General features: G+C 44.8%; 1 protein-coding gene across 4 annotated transcripts in view; it reads right to left on the bottom strand.

Annotated features, from left to right (window-relative positions):
- Positions 1–23,819, bottom strand: part of hth (Meis homeobox homothorax) — a 106,745-nt gene extending 82,926 nt beyond the window's left edge. For all 4 annotated transcript variants that reach the window (XM_003736317.3, XM_003736321.3, XM_003736316.3 and 1 more), the window contains exons 1-4: positions 22,165–23,819; positions 13,835–14,115; positions 11,457–11,598; positions 1,602–1,652 (exon numbers count right to left, since the gene is read on the bottom strand). In XM_003736317.3, the coding sequence (XP_003736365.1) occupies positions 1,602–1,652; positions 11,457–11,598; positions 13,835–14,115; positions 22,165–22,179 (489 nt within the window). In that variant the 5' untranslated portion in view covers positions 22,180–23,819. The remainder of the gene's footprint in view (positions 1–1,601; positions 1,653–11,456; positions 11,599–13,834; positions 14,116–22,164) is intronic.
- Between the last annotated feature and the right edge of the window lie 1,154 nt (positions 23,820–24,973).

The following is a 24,973-nucleotide window of genomic DNA, read 5'->3' as shown; positions in this document are numbered from 1 at the left end:
GCTGTTGCACTGAGTGAGTGGGTAAGTGAGTGACACATTTACGACTGCCAAGAGTCGTTCGAGTGCGGTGTGGTGGCAATTAAAATTAGTTTTGCCCATAATCTCTTTATATGTGTGCCAGCCCAGCCCCAGATCTGTCCGAGACGCGAGACGAGACCAGGCCAGGGCAGCCCAGGCCGGGGCAACTGTTCTCCATCCGCAATCCGCAATCCACAAACCGCCATCCACAATCCACAATCCGCATCTTCTTCTGCTTCTGCTGCTGCTTCTGCTTCTGCTGCTGGCTACCCAATTGCATGGCTCGTTTTGCACTTTTTGCACGCGGCATTTCCGTCTTGATTTACATGCCAGCCGAAATGATCTCTCGCTCCCCTGGTCCCCCCCGCCACATCCCTCCATCCCACTCTGACTCATGGTGGGGCCATTAAAATTGTTATGACTCGGATGCCAGCGGAATGCCAGGCAGAAAACTGAGCAACAAAGGGGGAGAGAGCGAGAGGGAGAAGCTGAGATGATCTGCGGGGCTTTTGCCTGGATAATGGCTCTACGCTGCGTATAAAAATTGAATCATTTGTTCCGTAACTGGATTATGGAAACATCAATTTGGTATCCGAACAGCTTGAAATCGATTATAAATATAAAATTTATAATCTATAGATTTTATGATCTTTTAGAATGGTTTAATGGTAGGTGTTCCCCCAAAGAGCTTCAAGAAATTACTCCAAGTACTCCCCTAAGGGAGATCCTAAAGATCTTAAAGATTTAAATCGAACTTCCTCTTCTTTATGGAGGTATCATGCAATCATTTCCTCTAGAAGATTGTGTACTTGGGTTTGTCCTATAAAGACGATCATGATCAACACCAAGGTTGCCTTGTTCTTGGTCTCTTGCTGCTGTTGCTCCTACACCCCCCCACTGCCCCGCAGCAGTAAAGAGATCCGATCCGAATGCATATTCTACAAGCCTAAAGCCGTTGGCTTCATTGTTGCTGCTGTTGCACACCCAAGGCTGCCAGGCAGGCAGGCAGCCCATTTAGAGAGTGCAAAAATGTCATATGCATCATTAAATCGTTCTGCTTCATATTGTCGTTCGCTTGGGTTCGCGCTCTGCCGCTCCCTCTCCCTCTCGCAACGTAGCGGCATGCAAAATGCAGAGCAGAACACAGCAAGAGAGAGAGTCGGAGAGAGAGAGCAGCACAGCGCAGAGCAGAGCGAGAGGAGTGAGAACGAAAAGTATGGCAACGCTGTCCGATAAAATGTCTAAACAACTCAGTTTGTCCCGCTCCCGCACCCGCTGCCGATCTGCTGCTGCTTTGATGAACAAATGCTCATAAATTGTTCGCTTCGTTCGTTGATGCTTTGCTCTTTTGCTAAATTCACTGTGATTTATTCTAAATAAAAGAAAATTATTCAATTGTCGTCGTTGTTTTGGGTCAAGGTGATGCACACTCACACACAGGCAAACAGATACACACACACACAAACACAAATGCACAGTGTAGCCATGATCTTTGGCATGGCAACATGCTGCCAGAGGAGAAGGCAACATAGTTGATTTTGCTTTTGTTTTTGCTTCTTTTCTTTGTTTTTGTTTTTACTTACCAGTGAATCGACTTCGGGATCTGCGGTATAGTAGGGTTTCTGTGATCTTATCTGCAAGAAGAGAATGACAAAGAATTAGAGTTAGTGAGTGCGAAGTTTTGCCAAATGAAGGAAAATACTGGGAGAGGTTCCGAACAGCTGTCCCGATCCAAAACATAGTCATCTACGAAACGGTAGGGAATGGTATTGCTATTTTATGATGGTCTTTGGAGAGCCGATAAGGGCCGCCTGCCCAGCCAGGCAAAATATTGTACACATTATAAAAAAAAGACCATGAGCAAATCGGTTCCAAACGGAGACCATGGGAAACGAAACATTTGCTCATCCATGGAGAGCCCGGACATAGACACAGACCCAGTGCCAGTGTCAGACCCGAAGAGGTGACGCTGACTCGCTGTGACCATAAAAGAGATTCTCGTTTTTATAGCCCACCCCGAGACCGAGCCGGAGTCCCAAGCCCCCGGCCGAAGCCATGCCAAAAGCAAAAAAAAACAACAACAAAAACTACATAGATATAAAAATAAACCACACACTTAGATAAAAATCACAAAAGCAATATCTGGCTAGATAAAATACCACACAGACGGAGCCACAGATGGAGATGGAGACCCGAACCGAACCGAACCGAACCGAACCGAACCCAGCGACGACAGCAGAAGGTCATCTCATCATCGGATACCGCATCGCATCGCAGCAGCAGCTGAAAAATGCTGCGCGAATTATTTGAAATTTGAAATTTCTTTGTTGCTGATATTATTTTTTTGGCTCTCACGGAACTGCCACACCAAGCGCAGGGCAGCCGTAATAAATGGCCGAGACAAGCTCGGGGTCTTCACAGATAAGCGAACCGGCAGATCGGATCGGATCGGATCGGATCGGATCGGGCACACACACACCCACCCGCTGCGATCTTATATAACGGGCGAGAGCCGACCTTGTCCAAATGTGTGGTACCACGACCGACACCGACCACCCAGAAACACATGCAACAAGGTTGCAGCGAAGGCGGGAGGTCTCTGGATTATGGACGTGACCCTGAACGGAGTCTTCCCTGCTATGCAAAACCTTGTAGAACTGAAGATCGATCGCCGATGAGATTGATCTAAAGAGACTTTGGAGATCAGTTGAAGATCGGCTTGTCTTGAATTTCAGTGGAAGTTGAAGATAAAGAATATATATAAGAATACTAGGAAGCTTCTTCTTAAGGCATCTAAACTTAAGATCGATATAAAGATCACTACACAAAAATATAAAGTTTAAGCTATAAATGAGTGGTTCCTCCCTGATCTAAGCGTATCCTCGGCTTACAAATTTCCATAGAAAATCCAACCCATGCCCTACTGATCTCCGACAGTTAAACGGGCGATCTTCTGCGGCAGCACCCCACACACAGATACAACTCGCAGATACAGCTACAAAGGCAGCCAAAGGCAGAGCTTACTGCCAGCCGTCCAAGGCAGTAACGGCAATTTGAAATCAACTGAGGCATGTGCAGCTAATAATTACACACTTTGCACACAGACAGACTGACAGGCTGGCAAAGCGAGTACCAGTACGAGTTCGAGTAGATCGCTGGGGAGTTGGAAGTGGTAGACTTAAAGACGGACGGACGGACAGAGTATCTAGATATGTGGGCACTTCCACCCGAACCGTACAATGGTTGTATGAGAAAAACGCCCCATTGTGCGGCTGCAACAACAGCAACAGCAACAGCATAATACGAGTAACAACACACAAAGCACAGCCATTGAAGACGACGACGACGACGATGATGACGATCAAGGAGGAGGTCGACAGCGGAGGAGCAGGAGGCAAGCGGTAGAGCGGAGGAGGTTGCGTGTTGGGTATTTTGCAAAAGTTGTTGCCTGTTGGCTTTAATGTTGCATTTTCAAATGCTGGTTGGTGGATGGTGGATGGTGTTGCACACACACACACACAGAGAGAGAGCGAGAGAGACAGATGGGAGAACTTGCCAAACTGGTTTTTGCCATGCAGGTCTGAGTCTTGGCCCGGAGTCGCGGCCAGGCCAGGTCGCGCTTTAGCTTTAACTGATATGAAAAGCAGTCAGCCAGAAGTTGGCCGGGCGGCATACAGCACGCACTTTACTGGATGCGCCTCAAAATGGCTGCCCCCAAAACCTTGAGGAGTACGTATATCTTACCCCGAGCAGGAGCTACCTACCAATTCCTCGTTGAGAGCGAGAATGTTTTTAAAAATATATAAATCATGCGACCAACTAGTGAAATGCACAGCATGAGACATGTCTATAAATATCCCCCCCCGGCCAGCAGTTGGGGCGTGAAAATGGAAAATGGGAATGAAATGGAAATGGAAATGCTTTTCTCGCTTTCTTTCCATCTTTCCATCTGATGTGTGCGTTCCCTTACAATTTTGTCAACATGCAACAGTGCGTGGGCGTCTCTTGCAGCTGAAAATTTCATATTTATAGTTACACACACACTCGTGCACGGATTTCCGTATAAATAAATACAGTCTACGGTCTAGAGTCTTATTTGGGATCTCCAATCTCGCGTTGAGTGTGCGGAAAGCCCCCAAAAACAAATCGCCAGCAACGTCACGCGCCCCAGTCCACCGCGAACCCCATTTCTAATCAGTTTCACATGAGCCGCTCATAAATTTCTATTTTTTCTGCTCGATGTTGTGTTTCTTTTTTTTCTACCTCTGTTTTTTGCAATCCCCCAATGTCGAGAGGCGACGACAGGCGAAAAGAAATCACTACTGTTTAGATACTGCTCTTCAGAACGTTTTTATGATGCCAATAAATGCAATTATACAACACAGAAAAAAAAAGGTTTACAATGTCATCGGCAGGCGACGGTGACGGCGATCGACAGACAGACGTCTGTCTCCGAAAGATACAAAAATAAAACCCAAACTGGCCCGCGTAGGTGGTCATAAATTTCACTCCCCGCCCTCCGATTATGCGGGGGAATTTTGAAATCAATTCCGCTTCATCAAACTGCACAGAAACGCCACGTGCTGGCCATCCCATCTCGATCCCATCTATATATAATATATGGAAAACTTGCCCCAACAATCAAAAATCTCTTGCCACAATTAACGAAACATGAGACACCAAAAAACCAAAACTATGCCACAAAATCTGGGTTCATAAAGAAGGAAATACGCATAGTCGTATTCCACAGTTTGTTTTAGCTGTAGACTATATGTTTTTATAGTGCCAATACAGGCTAGGAGGAAAATTTTATAGCCCCGCGACCTGGCGTCGTTGTGTGTTGGCCATAAAATCATCCAGAGACCGGGCATGGGCCTGGGTGGGTGTGAGAGAGGAGATAGGCCATAGACCAGGTCTACACCCAACAGTAGCAAAAGTGTGTATGATGGAAGGCACTTGAGTAATGTGGCCATAAAGCCCAGTAACAGCCCCAGCCCTAGTCCCTAGTCCCTGCTCTCTGTACCAGTGCCAGTGCCAGTACCAGTCCGAGGTACCATAAAACAATTTATGCACTATAGTAGCGACTTTTGGAATCAGCGCTAGCTGGCAGCACAGTAGCCAGCGTTGTTGTTGAAGTCGTCGACACTGTCGATAGCCGGCCACTTGAGAAAAGAGTGCAGTGATAACAGTGATAACACCCCAAGAACAACAAAAAAGATTCGCCAGCAGAACCTACAAACCGAACGAAGACTTTCTTGCAAAGAAACTGAAAGGAAAAATCTCAAAAATATATACTATATACGAATCCAAAGTTCTCGGGAACTTCGAGTCGAACCCAAGGGACAGCGGGTGGCATGGAGGCGCCTAAATTGCAGCACGTAGCCACATTATATTATTTGAATGTTGCGTGCCTCGGCGCCAGCCTCATGCGGGTCCCCCTTCACCCTACAACCTACAACCACACCAAGCCACTAAAATTATAAACAAACAGAAATACAAACAAAATACACATATTTGAGAGCGTAAACGAGGGAGAGTCTCTTGGAATTTTATCAAAATTTGTATCTCTCTCTCTCTCAAAAAGTGGATCTGAGATCTTTTGTGGGATTCTGCAGAGACCTAGACAATTGTTGTTGAGGTCACATGGCGATGAAGAAGAGCAACCACGTCATGGAAATCTCTGCTGCCCTCCAAGTGAAACCAAAAACCGAACCGAACAGCGCCAAAAATCCTATCGAATTTCTCACACCTACACAATGGTCGGGGGGTTGCACAATGCCCCCCAAAGCAGGGACACCCCCGACCGAAGGGGGGGTAACAACTCAATTGATGGCTGCTTTCATTGAGTGAGAGAAAACATCTTGGGGGATTTTATGGTTCAAATTTTGATTTGGACCCCTCTCATCGGCCGCCACTGTGTAACCCACAAAAAACGCATAAAAAAAGCACCAAAACTGAACAATAATAATTTTGTTGTAATACAAAACCAAACTTTATTTGCCTAGCTGATGATGATGGCGATGACGATGACGATGAAGATGATGATGGTTATAGTGATGATGATGATGTTGTTGATTACTTTTACCCGACATTAACATCCAAAGGCAAACACAAATAGTACAAAAACAAAGGCGCATCGCAAAGCATCGTAGCGCAATGTAGTTGTTGTTGTTGTTTTTATCTATCTATCTATCTTTATAATGGGCGCACAATATCGGTAGTAAAACAGCCACAATTGAGGTGACACAACCAGAACTGGCAGCAGAAGCAGTCAAGAACAGAAACAAAACCAGACCAGACCGAACACAGACCGACCCCCCCACTGGCAGTTTCTTTTTATAACCCCACAGAGTGAGAGAGGAGGAGGAGGAGGAGGAGGAGACTCCATTCCACTCCAGTTTACGACCCGAAAGCAAACGGTGAACGCAATGTGGGAGCTACTGCGGCACATACTCGTACACTACATGCACACCTCTAACGCTCTTGTGGCAGCCGTGGCAGAGTGGGTAAACATTGGCAAACAGCACACAGATAGACCCACTCGCTCAGAGAGTGTCAATATTTGCATGGCCACAAGAGATTTCTCGGGCTCTTCTTACCTGTTCGCCCTGTTGCCACAGATACATAGATAATCATAACATCCGGTCTTACTTTGCCTGATAATCGCCCCGAAAATAACTATATAATCGGGGTACTCGTTTTAGAGTATGTTTTTATGGAAAGATGAGTGACATTGTCCAACATTCATTGGCACAATTTGTCATTTACAGCTCTCGCTTCTTTGGCTTTTAATTGAGAGCGTTTAGCAGACATCTTGTCTAGAGGGCAGAGCACTCATAAATCATTTCGGGGGACAGGTTCGTGAGAAGGGGGAGGGGGTCGGGGGAGAGGCTTCCCATAAGTAACGCCACATAAATAAAAGCGCAACGAAAGAGTGAAATATCTGTGGGATTGCTGCAGAGTGAGAGTGAGAGAGAAACACCAACGATTTCCATAAGCAAATCGAAACATCATCCTATCATTTGTGGCTCTATTTCTCGAAATATCAAATTGATTTCGGGCTTTGGGACACCCTAATGGTTTAACCTATTTGATGAACGTATTAGAGGGTCTGCGCACTGCGATAATGTATCTAACAGACACACACTCGATCCCTGAAATATAGAGCTGTTAAAAAGGGTCAAACTACTGTACAAATATTGGGAGTCATCAGGGCCGCAGAGCAGCAGCTACAGCCACAGATACAGATACAGAATGGGCATGGAAATGGAAATGGAAATGGTGGCATAATCCATACATAAACTCGCAGACGAAACGTCCAGATACATTTAGGCAGTTAACTAAATAATCACATTTAAAAGGCGCCAAGTGGTTCCATAAACAAATATTTGAATGTGGGACGCAACTCGTCTGGTTGTCGGCTGTCTGGCTGTTAATGGAGGAAACGGTAAACCACATGCACCATGCACCATGCACCATGCACCATGCACCATGCACCATGCCACATGCACCACTGTAAAGTAAATAATCGGATCCCTCCCAGGGCCTGTGCCAAATCATTTCACGCTGTGCAACGCAATTCCCAAAAACCAAGAACCAAAAAACAAAAAAATAATAATAATACCTCCCCTTGGAAATTCCTCCCGTTTCGAAGCCCATTCCCTGTGGCAACAGTTGCGTCTGCGCTTTGCTCATTTCGCAGTTTTGGCCTAACAAAAAATAGAAAACGAAAGAACGAATCTTTTGTTCCACTTCAGAAAGAAGAAATTCAAAACCCGCTAAGGGTTGGATCAGCCGGGGAAAAAACAACACACACACAGCCATACGGAGAACTAAAAAGAACAATGCCTTAATAATAGAGAGAGAGGGAGAGGGAGAGCCATAGCCATTGCCAGAGCGACAGAGAGGCAGATTAAAAAGGTACCAAATTCCAAATAAAAAGGTAAAGGTTTCTGTATTTTTTATCATTAAAAGAACAAAACAACAGCACAGATCGAGGGAAGAGGCAGAGGCAGAGGCATCCCAGAGTGCTAGAGGGGAACTCAGAACCAACTGAGTCAGGGAATATTGCACAAAAGAGATTAAGTTCCTTTTTCTTTTCTTCTGCCTTAAGGCCCCGAGAAACAGAAACAGACGGACACCGAGACAGAGACAGAGACAGAGAAACGAACGCAAATGCGTAGAGCCGAGAGATATGTTCTCTCCTGTAGGGGCAGGAAGATGCAGGAAGAGATCCCAGCAATCCCTGGCAAAGTGAACATTCCAATGAGAAGCCGAGGCAGAGCCTGCTCCTGCTGACAATACAACTGCGCAAGCGTAACCTTTCATACCTGATTATGAACCTCAGCCCAGCCTCTACTGCCTTCTGCGTTTCAGACGAAATCAGAAAATGCAATTTACGAAACAAAAACGAAGAAAAAAAGAGAAAGATATAGAGAAACAAAAGACGGGGGGAGAGAGAAAAAGGGAATTGCCTTTTGTGTGGGGAAAACCCGAAAGAAAACCGAAATACTCCTACATTGATTGGTTCCGTTAACCTGTTCTACGCATACTACCTGCCGGGAAATGGCCGGCTCAAATGTTGTGACAGTCTAGTTAATGTCAAGGACAGACAACTGGCCATCATATGCAGAGAAGCCAGTGAAGAGGGACACGGTAGACACGGGAGACGGATAGCATGTGATGGGATGATGAAATCAAAAATCATCGGGCACATTTAGCCGCACTTCATTAATCATCGGGCCCAAGCAGACAATCCTTCCTCCCCAGGCAGGGCAGACGTGGCACGCATGGCCTGCAACTGCAACAAGCAGTAACCACAGACAGAGGAGCCGCAGAGGCACAGGCAAAAGAACAGCCAGCAATGACAAGGAGACAATGGCCCAATGTTGTCAGCAGCGGAATCAACTCGTTGCATGTACAAACTATTAGCCAAACTGCCACAAAAGTCTTGTCAAACCACAAGAAGGGGATCGCAATCGGGGAAGAACCAACCCAAAAGTCGTCTGCCAAACGAGATGATTTTCATTAAAAATTACTTAAAATGAAATCATAAAAATATATACATACATATGTATATATTGTGTATATTCTGTTTTGGGCAGACTTTCCTTTGTCTTTTGGGGATCCTCAACAAAGACACAAAGCACATTAACCAATGGGGAGAAATGACAATAATGATGGTGATGATGATGATCATCATCAAGCATCAGCATCAGCAGACAACGAACTTTTGTTGGATCCCAATCCCATACCGAGTATTTATACATGTAGGCATACATATATATATCTTATATTTCTGTTGTTGTTGTTGTGGTCCATCATTTGCATCACATGTTTCTGGTTTTAAAGAGAAATTATAAAGCGTTTCCTTAGCTGCATCATTAGCAGCGCCAACACCAAAAGTCGCCTAACTATGTATGTATATCCATCTATCCATCCAGCCAGCCAACAGCCAACAGAGGATCGGATCTCTCTTGGATCTCTTGGCTCTTGGCTCTTGACGAGGGGGAATCGCACCCGATGTCTGTGTGGCGTTGGCGTGGCATCGGGCATTTTACGCAGTTGCTTAGTCCAAATTAAAGTGAATTTATATATAGAGGAGGGACAGAGAGCACTGAGTGAGAACGAAGAGATATATCTATGCAATCTATCTATATAAAATGCATCGGCATCATCATCATCAACAGCAACAGCAGCGGCAACAACTGCTTCAACAGCAACTAAAAAAGTGCCAAAGCATTATTTTTAGCGTCCTCTTCTGGGGCGAGGCGACGACGATGTCTCCCCGCCCTGCCCAACACTCCACTCTTCTCCTCTCCTCTCACCAACGATCTGGTCTGTGCCTTAGTCGCTCGTTTGTTAAAATTCGATGGGCGAATGACATTTTTGAGTTATTTTTGTCAGTCCCGACAACGACGACGACAACGACAACGCTGGCCCCGAAATGCCCAAAGTGTTCCGTTCTGAACCGAACCGAACCAAACCGAAATGAAATGAAATGAAATGCAAGCGACAACTTAGTTGTTGACGTTCAGTTCGGTGAATGATCAACCAAATGCTGCCTCTAAAGATCGCTGAAGATCTGTGCCGAACAGGGTTTTGAACTTTGCCAAATGCCGAACGGAACCATAGCTGAAGATCAGTTAAAGGTGGGTTGGGTGATCAATCAATGAGCAAGGTGTGGAATACAAAAGATACAATAGATACGATATAGTAGACTGCCAAGAGGTTCGGTGATCGGGCTAAAGATCGTGTTCTATTTAGTGATCAAACGTGATCAGTGATCAGTGATCATTCAAAACAATCTCCCACATTTATCTTCTTGCCGCTGGTGTTGCCAGATCTTAAAGATTCTCCCGCAGCCTACTTTATGGCACATTTCATTGACAATTCCGACAAAAGTTCATCAAAATCTCGCCCAGCCCGGCCAAGATAAATGTCTCTCCGCACGGAGATGGTGTTCAAGTGTTGTTCTTGTTGTTTGCTGGGTTTATTGCCCATAGCAGGGGCCTGTCAAAATTCCAAATGGACCATAAATAAAAACATCATTTTTATAATATTCAACTGGCCAGGGCGGAACCGCGGAGCCGCTTGAGGGGGCGTTGCAGTGGTTGTTTCTTGGCTTTGCCAAAAATGTCACAAACCGTAGAATGGAGCCATAAGTTTTGCTCACTTTTGGCATCATCATCATCATCAGCATGATCGTCTTCGTCATGATCTCCTCTCGCTCTGCTGTGTGCTTCTGTTCTCCAAGGCGATCTTCAGTGCCTCATAAAAATAGCTGCCCCAAAGGGGAGCAGGATGTACACACACCAGAGAGAAAGACAAAACGACTTGCAACATTATAATTTGTATGTTAAAACATCGTAAATTATTTGAATGTCAGTGTGTGGCAGAAGACGAGTGAGTATTCGTCTTCGCTCCACTGTTTTTATGAACTCCAAAAGTGTAGTGGACGGGGTTGAAGGGGGGGCGGCTTGCAGGGAGGAAGTGTCAAGTGTGGGCAGCGCCAGGCTGGAGTCGCCTCGCATATTTGTGACATATGGCGGCAAGACATTGTCAGCGGAGACTGTAATTAAGTGCAGACTGCCCCGCTCATTGAAGATGGAAACAAGACAGACAGTCAGTGAGAGGAAGGAATCGATCCCAAAACCAAAAACCAAAAACCAAGAGAAACCGAAGTTGAAGCTGAATCTGAAGCGATCCTCCGCTGGGTAACGTAATCCGATCATTTAGCGGCTTGCTTCGTTAAGTTCGTGTGCCGCGATTTAGTGCCACATGTGGGCCATGTGTTCCCACAGAGATTCCAGTATCGTACTGGTACTCGTAGCGGGAGAGAGCGACAGAGAGAGAGACACACTCCTCCCCCCCTCTCGAGCGGGTCTTCTCCGATTACACGGAGAGTCGGAGAGCAAAACTTGAGCCATTATTCTTACCTGTTTACTGAACATTGCAATATCCTCGTTAAACGATTCCGATGAACAAACATCGCCACCTTGCACCCCGGGCTCCCTCGGCGTACATGTGGCCAATTCGCATTTCTCGAATATGAGCGCCAATAGCGGGAATAGCGGATGTCTGTAAGGAAAAGAGAGAGACAAAATATATCAGTTTAGCAATAATTTCGAAACAATTTCCTGTCCTCGGATCCTGTGATCCTGCAAATGCAAATGAGCATAGAGAGAACAGCTGCTGCTCCTGCTGCCGCTCTATCTGCGAGTATATCTAAATAAATAATCCCCCATGGGCCACTTGGACTCTTTATGCTGACGGATTAGTTCCAACAACTCAACATGATTTGACCATTTTTTTCCAGGAGTATTTCCCTTTCTTTTTCAGTGTTTTTTGTTCTCCTTTCCGTTCACGCTTAGAGCCGCACAAATTGCACCTGAACAAAATTAGGCGGGGTTGGTCTCTGTCCCAGTCCCTTTTCCCTTGACCAAAAACCCATTAGATGACCAGCGAGGAGGGAACCCAGAACCCCGAACCCCTAACCCTGAACCCAGAGGGGGTGTGGACCTGCGCTTAACAAACTATTAATAAGACTCGGCCTCGGCCTCCGACTGGGCTCTCAGCCTTTTACAGTTGAGTGCGTTTCCAGTTTAGGATCAGGACCAGAAGCAGAACAAAAAAAAGTAAAACCCAGAGACAGAAACACAGAAACAGAAACTGAATTTCTGTGGCACTCATTTGCCATGACTAAGCAAAAGAGCAGCGGCAGCTGAAGTTGTTCTGCACTCGGGAGGAAGGTGTTAAAAGAGAGTGTTCCTTTTTTCCCATAAAAATTAATTTAAATTTCATATACTCGAAAAAAAGGTGCCAAAAAATAATAATAATCATAACAATGTTGTTGTTTTTGTTGCTGCTGCTGCACACAGGTGCCCAATGAAGTCATAATCATAATCATCATCCATCCATTGGGGGGAGCCTTTGTTTGGCCAGACACTCGAGACGGACGGACGGACGGACAATCATCAAACAGTCATCAAACAGCTGATGGATGGGCCAAGTCATTCATGAAATTCTGTGCCTCTCCCTCTCAAGACAAATATTTGCTTAAATAAAAAATGCAGCGGCAAAAACGATCGAAAGACAAACAAGCATTTCGGGCAGTCAGGCAGCTGGCAAAACAGTTGCAACACATGAAAATTTGCAGTCAGCGTCGTTCCAGCAGGACACGCAAAGACACAAGGGACTCATCTCTCTCCTTCGATCATGTTAGAAAAAAAACGAACAACAGAAGAGAGCTATAAAAAAAGATCAAACAAAGAAGAAACCACAATTTTGGCAAATTAACACCCAGGAACCGCAAAGGGAACGAACCGCAACAACTGCAGCTCATTTTCGATGGATGGATGGTTGGTTGGACTGGCCTGGACTGGAGTGACTCCCTAATGCCTAAGCACGTTCATGTTCCGTGTCCGTCACTAAACTCTTGCCACACCCCCACAGAGAGACAGAGAGGAGAATTGGAAAACAGACATTTTTGGTCGAGCCAAACCCATAATTTTGTATTTTGCGCAAAACGCACAAGGATCACGCCCATTTCTATAAAACGAAAACAACGAAGGAAGGATCGCTTGCCGCTCTACCTCTTCCATTTTGAGGAGAGTTACGCGTGCGTTAAAATGATGTCGACTCCCTCGCTGTCGAGGTGAGAACAGGTGGCAGATTGGGACATGCCCAAAATTATTAATCAATTGGGCAGAAAGGTTCGGAAATTGATTGAGGGTTGAAAATCGATCACTGATCAAAACTAGCAGATGATCATTGGCGATATTTTAAGTGATAATTAATCGTTGATGGAAGATCCCCATTTGAATGGAAACTTTTTTGCTGACTGATCATATGAGCTGATCTTCATGAAATATTACACTCCTTTTGTAATCTAGAATTAACTTGTAGTTGAAAATTGACAGTAATCTTTGCGGATCTTCGCGAAATACCTTTCATGATCATTCGAGCTGATCTTCCATTGAATGAGCGATTGTACTACTGATCTTTGTGAATGTAGTAGCGATCCTTTCAGTGATCATGTGAGTATGGACTTTAAATGATGCTCAAAAGTTCATTGATTAGTTTTTGTAGCTTGACAACACATGAGAAATGGGATCATCATTTGGTCAGCGATAGTTTTGGAACTGTTTTTCCTCTCAATCAATTTCATTTCTAATCAGTCTCAGATAATCCCTGACTCTATACGAAACGACAAAGATCATCTTACAGCTCGAAAGCTAAGACAAGTATTTGATTAGATTACCCTTCTTCTATCTTAGTTTAAGGTCTTGTCTCGAATCTTGTTGGGGATACTTACTCATAAATCGCATCCTTATCACGTTTGTGTACTTCGGGTATTGCGCCCATTAGGTGATTACCAACCGGTGATACATGACTAGGTGTACCATGACCCCCGGCCCCCGAATGGTAGCCGTGCATGCCGACTGTGGCCGCAGCCGCCGCGGCATGCGTCATGTGCGGTGAGTGGTGCGAGGGGAGGCCTTGCAGGCCGGGCGGCCGATGTCCAGCATGTGGATCATACATAGCCGCCGCCGCGGCACCGGAGTCCATGCCGTAGCCGTGCAGGCCATCGTCATACTGCAAACACAAAAGATAATACAGATTAGTTATAGAATATACAGACGAGTGGTAGATGGTTGTTGAAGTGTTGTTCCCAGCCAAATTAGCAGAAACAAAACAAAAGCAAAAAATTTAAATATATGCATTTAAATATTTGTGTGGCCAAAGCCGAAGACTCACAAAAAAAAAAGCGATTCGCTTTGACCTGTGATTACTTTGCCGCCGCTTCGACATTATATGGATATATACCCACGTATATATTCATACATGATATGTATAGTATATATTTAGTTACCTTAGCTCTCGTCTTGGCTCGTCTTTTCTTTCAACGTTTTTTGCATATTAATTAAGCGCCAAAAGCAGCCACCAGCAAATGGCAACAACAAAGAGACAATTTTTAATGTTATCAGTTAATCTGTCTATATGTCTAGTATATACCTATGTATACATATATATCTTGGTGTTCTCTATCTCTGTCTAAAGTTGTACAACATTTTTTGGATCCGCGCAATTGCAAACTGGTTTGTGTGCAACGGCAAAAAACAGTCCTCAGTACTCGTACTCGTACTCGACCCGAGAACTTATTTTGTATACCCTTTGTTGGAGGGTAAGCCGGTAATGGAGAGCGGGTTTGGCCCTAGCAGAAGGATGAAACCATCCAAGGATGGATCTGCCTTTCCATAAAGGGTATCTCTCGTTTCGGCTATACTTTTGGCTGTCATTTAACCAAAGTTCAACTGCTGCTGATGTGATGCCTTTGATTCGTTTTCGTTGTCAGTGGTAGTACGAGTATGTGTGTTTTGTAAGATTTTTATCATTTGTACTCAAGTGGCGTCCGTCGCCTGAGAAGCTTCTCTGCTCCTCTTCACACTGCATAATTTGAGGCAAGTTTGGTTCGCCGAGAGAGACAGAGAGGGGGGGAGAAAGAAGAGAGGCCGAAGAAGTTGACAAAAAGATTTTTGTGCAGCGACAAGAAATGATGGTGGGCCCTGGGCCCGGGGTACCCGATTCCCCCCGATTCCCACTCCACCGTCTTCTCACACATGAAAAGTCTCGCCAGCAAGTTGGAGGTTTTTTTTTTATCAGCCTGGAAAAATCTTTGACACTAAATGAGCAATTGACTTGAGCCGGAGTTGAAGTTGAAGTTGAAGTTGGGGGGGAAAAGAGACGGAGAAGTGCTGTAAAAGACAGACAGGGAGCCACACTTGACTGAAGATTTTGAGCGAAATGTCAAGGATTTGCACCTGGAAGCCCGGGCCAATGATATATTGGTATCTGAGGCTGTGCATCTGTATCTATACTTTGAAATAGTGCAACTGGCTCATAAAGCAGCTGCCTCCGTTGTGGCAGTGGCAGTGGCAGTGCCACCTGCAAGCCCCGAGTTGACTTCAATTCGATTGTCAACCTTTTGCAACGTTTTGTTTTCGCTCTGGCAATCCTTTAGATACACACAAAAGATTAGTCTACTGAGAGGCAGTGAGGCAGTGAGGCAGAGGCAAGGTAGAGGTAGTCGTGCAACGCTGCTGCCGTTTTGGCGTTGGTGTTGCTCTGAGCGGGCGTATGCAAGATACAAACCTATAGATACAGCCGCAGAAGCGGGGATCAGCCGACTGGTGGGTTCGAGTCGAGTCGACTCCAATCCAATCCACTCCACTACACTCGCTTCGGTTCGGTTCATGGCAGTTAAACTATAAAGTTGTTATGCTAATTTTAGTGTTGGTGGCAACCGTACGTTGTCGCTGCTTTTTTGCTTTTCTGCTGCTTTTCGAAATGAGGAAATTGTGGAGCAAAAGCCGTGCCAACAAAGAGATCTTGAAAATTACCACAATTTGTACTTGTACATAAGTAATGTGGGAATTTGAGTAACAGAGAAGTACTAGGGGAGGGGCGGGGGGGCGAGGGAGAGAAGGTTTCTCCCCAGGCAGACTACAACAAAAGAAGAGTAAAAATCGAACAGGCAAATACACTTAGCCCCCTCTGGGCCATCCCAACCATTTGGGCCAGCTTTGATTGATGATCTCTTTCGGGGCTCAGACCCCAGACCCTCACTCAGTGACTCTCTCCCTCTCTCTCTCTCTCTGGCTGGGCTGTTGTTTAGTGACCAAGCCATTGACCTTGTTGAATGGCGGCTCTGGTGGAAAGCTCTGCAACTGACAGCGGGGCAAAGTGGGGGCAGGCCCACACTCTTCGAGTGTGTGTGTGTGTGCGTGTGTGTTTGGATATTGATCCATCCAGAAACCAACCACTGAAAAGCCAACAGTAAACAGTCGCCGAGTGCCGCGCCGTCCGAGTAGGCCGGCATTTCATTCTGGTCTGATTTTGACAAGTTCAGCGTCGAAAATCCTTCAAAAATTTATGACGCCCCCTGGCCGCACACACACATAGAGAGGGGACTGTCACTGACAGGCGCTGAAGGAGCTGCGGCGCAGAGTTTTCGGTAACCAGGCACAGTCGGGGGGCAGTTGCTAGTGCCGGGCTCTGGCTGTTGTCCTACTTGCTGCTGCTGCCTGTCTGTCGCTGTTTGTATCTGTGTGTGAGCGGCGCTTGTGTGTGTGCTTTTGTCGTGTTTGCGCGACATTAAGTCATATCCAAAAAGCCTACTGCACCCTCAAGCCCCCCTGTTCGAGACCCTCCTTCAGGCAGAACAACTCAATTGAAATTTTCGGGCAAAAATATTCAGAAATATGTATTTTGGCTTTAAGTTTGGGGCACAAAAGTGGGTGTGGAAGGGTGGCTGCAACAGAATGTTGCGTGAACTTGAAACCGAAAACGTTGCACGGCACATAGGCTAGAATAGAAGCACAAACACAAACACACACACATGGCCAGGAAACAGCAACAGCAAGGACATTTAGTGGGTGAGAGAAACGAGAGAGGAGTGTTGCAACAACGGGGACAAAATGTGGCAGATAGGGCTTGGGCCACCTTTATCTAAGGGAAGGCCCCAAAACTGACCAAATGCCAGACACCCATCGAGTGGGTGGGGCAGGCGGAGAGGCAGTAGAGTTATGAGTGCAAAAATGCAGGCATGAGAGCGAAACATGGTGTCGACCCCCCTCGCTCTCCCTCACTCTCTGTGTGTGTGTGTGTGCGTGTACGTTTTAGGCAAAATGGTGACAATGGCCGCCATTTTACATAGTCATGGTCGTAGTAAGAGCTCCCATTTCCCCACACCCCCTGCCCACCCACTAAAGCCTCAATATGTTTGCTGTTCGCTGCCGAAACTCCATTTCTATATCGATTTCTTGGCCTTCTTTCGCCACAGCACTTTTGCTTTTTCCCATTTTATTTCCATTTCATTTACCCCACCAGCAAAACACATCAAAAGGGGAAAAAGGCGGTGGGGACCCGCAACATTCTTAATTGCGATGGGGCGGCCAAAGGCCTAATCAAAATTAATTGTTTATCATGTTGTATTTGTATTTGAATTTCTTTCCATTTCTTTGTATTTCTCTATAATTCTTTTTCGGGCTGTGCTGTTGTCTTTCTTGACTTTTGCTTAATTAGCAGACGAGCCGCAGTCCGCGGTTGTAGGTTGTTGGTTGTAGGTGTGTCCCAATCCCAATCCCAATCCCTACTCTACCCTTCCCCCTATCTGCTATCACGCCCAGTTTTGTTTCTGTTTTTGGGGCCGCCTCAAAAGTTTTATTTGGTGTTAGACAATTAATTTTTGTTGCGTGTCTGGGTGTTATTTTAATTTACAGTTGCAGCATTTCCAGCCAACATTTCTGCTCTTTCTGTGTGTGTTTTTTTTTATTAACTTTTATTGCTTCTAATAACAATATTATCGAGCAGGCAGGCGGACATCAAACGCTGAGGGGTTTGTCAACGGCCCAAAACGTGCGCACATTTTCTGGCCCTCTCCTACCAAATTTATGTCTAAAAACAAATACTTAACGCAACGGCAACAACAACAAAATACGCACAAATATATAAATAAATATAAAGCAGAAAAAATTAGATGCTCGGTAGCCAATGGTGGATTGGTGGACTGGCAGACAAAAAATAAATGCAAATAAATGTATTCTTTGGCGTTTCGACATTTATCAAAAATCAACAACACATGACGTCAGTCGGCGGCATTTATTAAATTAAAATGAGCCCCAAACTGGCAGATGATTAACAAAAAACCAACAAACACAGCAGCAAACACAGGCAGCGGCATTTGTCCAAAAAGGTAAATTCAAATTTCGTGTTTCAGGAAAACAAGAAACAAAATTCGATTCAAAAATAAATTAAAATAAAAACAGAAATTAAGCAGCCGAAAACTTTTTCGCGGAAAGTGTCGTGGAAATATTGAAAATTAAAGATGAAAATGCAGGAATTTTTTATTTCAAATAAAAGTGAAAGAAATTGGAATGTAGCTTTGAACATTTTAAAAAAAATCATTTAATATTTTTGACTAATTTTTAACATTTATTTGGGGAGATAAATGTTCATTAAATTAACAAAAAATGGAAAAAATATAATAATTTTAATGAAACTGAATTTCCTACGAATATGCTCAACTTTTAATTGATCTCTTAAGAACATCGCCAACCAGCCATCTTTCTTGACTATTTAATTAAATTTCCTGGCCTCGAGGACCTCGAAAACTTCCTGCCCGAACAAAAGCACTCTGTTTGCCCCATTTAGAGGCAGAAACAAAAAGCCAAAAATCTCTTGGAGTTTCTCCTGGCTGGGGCCAAAGAAAAAAGTTACTCAAAAATACGAAAATAAATTGCGTGCTGATGGCTCATTTAATTTAATGAGCGGCGTGCAACTTGTCTAAATGATTTTTCCTCTACTTTACAGCAGTTTTTTCTCTTCATTTTTTCAGAGTTTTTTTTGCTGTTGTTTGGCGCTGGCCCGCATGGAGGGCCTGGCCTCTTTCATAGATGGATCGGATCTGGCCGAAAGAGTTTTCTACAAAAATGTAATTTAGTTTTACTTGAAAATTAGCGAAACACTTTGACTTAATGTCAGGGAAATTACACACAGGAGGAAGAGCGGAGAAGAAACAGATTATTTAAAATACTTTATAAGACGATTTAGGCGTAAATGTAAAAAGAAATGAAACTAATGAAAACACTTCCAACGGCAGCCAGCAGGCAACATACTCGTACTGTTGCGACCTCGTCAAACTTGGCAACTATGTGTACCAACAACAGCAGCAACAACAACATGGCCAACAACCAGAGCACCAACAGGCACCACCGCCTCGACCCAAGAACGAGGCACGCAATTTGATCATTAAACATGAAGCTCTTTAGCACACGAAAAACAACATCGACAAGAGAAAGAGACAGAGTCTGAGTCTGAGAGATGGGGGCAAGAGAAAGAGCCACAGTGGAGGAGCAGAGCAGCTCATGTGGATAGGCCCCATATAGAGCCTGGCAAAAATATGCATATGTAATTTGTTTATAAATATTCCTCGCAGCCTGCTTCGCCCGGCCTGAGAGAATTCCCAACTTTCATTGGGGAACTGAACTAAACCGAGATACATATACCTGATAGCCAGGCCCAGGCCCAGGCCCAGACCCAGACCACGGCCCAGGTATAACTGATCAAAAGATACAAAGGAGAAACTCTCTTCTGGAGCCACCATGACTCACGGGGAAGCTGAGAGTCGCAAGAATTTCTCACTTAATTAGAAAAGAATTTCCAGCGAAGGTTAACCATCTCTGGGAGATTAAGCAGAGATGGAGAATATAACTAATGAAATATATAAATGCAGATAGGGATAATCCAGGCAGATAGAAGCAGGCCCTGAAGATAGGGGAAAGAGTTCTGGCCATATTCTTTCAATATTATTCTGTATTCCCATCAAATCCGCAATCTTTCAATCAACTTTTCCCCCCAACTGTGTGTTCGGCAGAAATCTAACAAGTAACGGCCTCACGTTGCACATCGAATGGCATTTGCAGCATGCACCGCAATCTAGCCGCTCGCTCTCCCCAGCCGATTGCTTTCTATTTTGATTTTATTTCTGCAAAAAAAAAACACATACATATATAGAGGCAAAGCAATCACAGAACAAACACACAGAACGAGGGGAGCACACACTAGACGAATTATATTTTATGCCACAAATTACGCTGCGGTTAACCTTTAAATTAAAATAACACCAAAAAAATTTTTGTGCTGCATTTTGCAGGCGTTTGAAATGGCACGGAAGAGCCAGGGAAGGGGACAGGGCACGGGGCAAGGGGAGTGCCGTTGCCAGTGCCAGGGACGGAACGGAGGTGGCGAGGTGCTTGTGGCAGCTGCACATTGCACATTTTTATACAAATTGCAATTGCACATTTTTTCGCTCTCTACCGCTCTCTCTCTCTACCTTTTTGTAAAGGCATCAAATAATCAAATTAAATATACATATATACAAAAAATATATATGTGAAAAAAAACGAGCACTTCCCGCCATTTTCCGGCACGCACAAATGTCCAAAAATGATAGTAGTGTCATGGAAAATTATAAAAATAAAATTGTAAATAATAAAACCGCAAAAAGAGAGCGGGAAAGCGGGAAAGCGCGAGAGAGTGAGAGAATAAATGAATGTCTGCCACGGCCTCAGCCTCTTTTCGCTCATGTGCAATAAAATTATATGCATCAAATGCACACAGAAACAGATACAGATACAGACACCCTGGCACACACAGATACAAACAGAGACCCAGAGTCGAAAAATTCATTTGATGGAATTGAAATGCCGCAGGAGAATAGCGAATACAGACAACGGACAACAGGGAAACAGAGGAGGGGCGGTGGGGTTACGGCTTCGGGACAGAATCGTGTATTAAACCACAAGCGTAAATTTATTCGCCAGTAACAGCAGCACCCAACACAAACACACATAAAAATCACCACACAACATTCCCGCGGGCATTTCACATTTCACATTTTTCGTTTTGGATATTTTATTTGGATTCTTGTTGTTCTTTTTCTCTTTTTTTAATGCTACCAAAGAGCACGGCCTACCATACCTATGGCCAGTCATAATTCACTCTCCACACACACACACACACACAGCCATGAAGTAGATGTTAATTGCTAACACACACACACACACTCGCACACAGGAACAGGCACAAATATGGAGAGTCTTTGCTCCGTTTAATAAAAAATCAAGTTCACTTCGCAGGTTCATGTTAATCAATTGATAAAGTCGAAAGCAACAAACAAACACACCAAAAATATAGTAAAGAGGCAGCTCTAACTGCGATTTGCCAGAGACTGCTGTTGGCCACCTGATTAGCATATTATTTATGATCCATATAAGTGGTAAAACATAAACATAAACATAAAACTCATTGAATCATATAACCACGTAGAATTGTGGCAGCGGGAAGTTGAGTGGAGAGTATCCTAAAGGGCCTTTTAGATTAAAGAGTTTGTTCTCAAAGATTACAATGCTACTGGGAGTTAAGAGCACTTCCGCTGAAGACTAAGTACAAATAAGCTATCGGTCATCTTTAGAATTTATACGAGTATTTGTTATATGTAGATCTGCGTAAAAGTACTAAAAGTCTTTTAACAATGGACCATGAACCTCTAAAGGTCAACCAACAAACTCAACTTTGGTTCCTTCTTAGGAATTTCCACGGCTATCATGATACGTTGAGGTTTAGCCGTCGGTGTCCTATGGATATACTAGAATCTACTCCAGAACACAGATTTTCGGAATTTATGGAAGTTTCCTAATAGCTCGAATACCTTTTTGAAATGCAATGCTATAATAAGTTTTCCCCCCGCATACCAAACACAAATTCAACTACTTAATTCCACAAAACTTGTATGAGAAAATGACCCGCATAAATCATATTTGAGAGAGTCTCTCCCCACACACACACACACTCGATTAATGTTGCTCCAAGATGGAAATTTCCCTATATAGAGACTTTACGAATTGCCACCACACTTTGCCGATAACTGTTGGTGCCGACGGCATTTGATTCGAACCAAAAATACTGAGAAAAGATAGGCGCCCGACGGGGCCGTCGCTAATTTGGCTGGGCTGGGAATAACAACACTTCTGGGGATATCCCTATATAGTTTTTGGGGAATTTTTTTGGTTGGTCGGTACTTACCCTGGGCTGAGCCATTAATGCTCTGGGAGCGACGTCTAACCCGATTTGTGCCACTTTTGGTGTAGAGAAGACTGTGGGGCGACACAACACACAATTCGACGGCGGGGCCCGCGTCCCTTGTGTCTGGTCCTCGTTGTGGCTCTTCCAGTTGTGGCTCCTCGACGCTTGGGGCTCTTATTCTGGCAGATCTGTTGTTTGGGGACCTCCTGCTTTGGGGTCTCTGGAAATCTGTTATTTTTTTTTTTGCTCCACTCAAAAATAGTGTTACAGCGGAAAAATCACGTATAGTAGTTTTTCCGGCGTTTTCTTTAGGGATTTCTTTGCTTTTATTTATTTTTTCTTTTCTTTTTTTGTTGTATTATTTTTGCACTCTTTTACAATATACTTTTATTATTTTTATTCTTTTCTTTTAACACAGGCACATTCGTTAAGATTTATGTATTATTATTACGTTTTTTGTTGTTGTTGTTTTGTTGCTTGTATACTTGTTGTTGTTGTTGTTGTTGTTGTTACGCGCGCGTTGTTGTTTTAGTTGTTGTTGTTGTTAAGCGGGAGATCTCTTAAGAACTTATATTCTTCTTTTTTCGATTGAGTTTTTGTTTTTGTTGTTTGTTATTTACATATAATATTGTAATGTTTTGGTTTATAAAAATCGTATACAATTTGTTGTTGCTTTAGTTGCTGTTGTTGCTGTTTTTGTTCTTAGTATACTGCTGTATTGTTGCGGCTGTTGTTGCCACATAGCTTTGCAATTTTTGTTGTAGTTGTCATAAATCCATGGCTCGAACTACTAGAGTAGCTTCCTCTTCGTCGATCGATCCTATCCTCTTAGGTTTGATCCTTCTTTCTTTCAGATTTTAGTTTTCCAATTTCCGATTGATTTCCTTTTCCGTTTTGCTTAGGGTGTTATTGGTTTTTGTTGTTGTTGTTGTTGTTGTCGTATACTCTTTTTGCTTTTCGTATAATATGCGCACTATTTATCACAGCTGCTTCTACATACTATATATGTAACTAGATCCTGAACCAAAATGAAAACGCAATTAACTTTAGTTTGCTGTCGAAACGGCGGAAAACTCTCAGACGTTTTAGCGACGGCACAACGTACATGTGGGAGTGGGTAGTGTTTGCTCTTCTCTTGTGGGTGGTGCTGAGAGGGGGACAGCTACAGCTACAGCTACGGCTACGGACGGGGGATCGTCGGGATCCCCTCTGCAACAGGAACGTACCCGTTGAAACACGCTCTACCCTTGACGGTTCATGGAGGCTATTTTTTTTCTTCTACTGCTGTGAGGCGAAAACGTAAACGTAAACCGTAACGCGGGAACCCGATCCGTTGCGCGCGCGATTTTGTGCGTTTTTTGCGTTTTTTTTGCGATTTCTTCGAGTTGTTCGGTAAAATGTTATTTGTTTCGGTCAGTTCTTGTATTTTGTGTTGCTGTGCGGCGGCAATAATAATAAGAATAATAAAATGGCGCTCCGCAATAGGCAATAATAATAGTAATAATAATAATTCTTTGCTCCCAACGACTTCGCTACTCGCTTCGCACACGACACAGACGAGACAGCACACAGCACAGACGAGGCAGCACAACACGTCGGCACGAGGGCAAAAGATACACTGTCATTGTCAATCATTCGCCGTGGTGCCGGCCTGAGACTCAGTCACACACACACACTCAGGCACGCCGAGAGCGCGCGCGAGAGAGAGAGAGGGAACGAGCGACCAACACACTCGCACGGCCACACGGACATGGCGACGCAACAATTGTGCCATTAAAATATACTAGCAGTGGAAGCGGGATGGCCATACAGCACTCGCGTTGCCACTTCTGTGTGTGTGTGAGTGTGTGCTTGTGTTTGTGTTTGTGTTCGTGTGTGCGCGGCGAAGAGAGCGCATGCGCTGATCGCACGATGACTGATTTGTTAGTACGCCTTTTCTGTCATACACACACTTGTCACAGTCCATTCTCCGTTCTCCGTTCTCTCTGCCGTCGCTCTCTCGCCGTGTTGTTGCTCCTTTTGGCCGTGTGTTTTTTGCCTCTTTTTGCGCAATGTTTCGCTTCGTTTTCTCTGCCTCTGCCACTGCCTCTGTGGTGCGTTCGTACGTTCGTTTGAAATTTATTTGGCTTTGGCCAAAAGGAGACGGCTTATAGGTTTTTGGCTCTCTGCCGCTGTCGCTGCTTGCGCTGCCGCTGCCTGCGCTGCCGCTGCCGCTGCTGTTGGCGTTTCTCTGGTGCGTGCGTTGAAAATCAGCAAAAACCAATCCCATTTGTTATTTTCGCTTGAGTGAGTGGCAGTTTGCATCAGTTTTGCCATTCAGTCTTGTGCGCTCTCAGCGCCCGCCCCACCTGTGCTGCTGTTGTTGCTGGCTGCTGCTGCCGTGCTGCCGTGCCACCCAGAGGGGTGGGTGGGAGCTCCGAGCCCGAGTCCGAGCCCGAGACCGAGTCCAAGTCAAAGTCTCGTTGAGTGCTTTCAGGTGTTTCTCCAGACGCTGTCCGTCAGTCAGCTTTCGCTCAGCATTTTTCAGCTTCTGCTCTCTTTACCCGCACACACACACACACATGAACGCACTCACTCAGCTCTCTCTCACACACACACACACACACTTACGCGCTCTCCCTTTCTCGCTCTCACACAGGGCAGCAGCGGCTAAGGCAACGCCTTCGAAGAAAGAGTGAAAAGGAAGGAGCAACAACAGCTTGGTGCAGGCCTCGCAGCCACCCAATGCCCCAGCCACCCAACCACCCAACACCTGCACTCCCTCTCGTCCACAAAAGCTGTCGACGATCTGGCCACTTAGGCATTGATC

The sequence above is a fragment of the Drosophila pseudoobscura genome, chromosome 2 (genome assembly GCF_009870125.1).
Source record: "Drosophila pseudoobscura strain MV-25-SWS-2005 chromosome 2, UCI_Dpse_MV25, whole genome shotgun sequence".
Lineage (NCBI taxonomy): Eukaryota > Metazoa > Arthropoda > Insecta > Diptera > Drosophilidae > Drosophila > Drosophila pseudoobscura.
The sequence above is the reverse complement of the archived record's forward strand: the minus strand, read 5'-3'. Positions and strand labels throughout refer to the sequence as shown.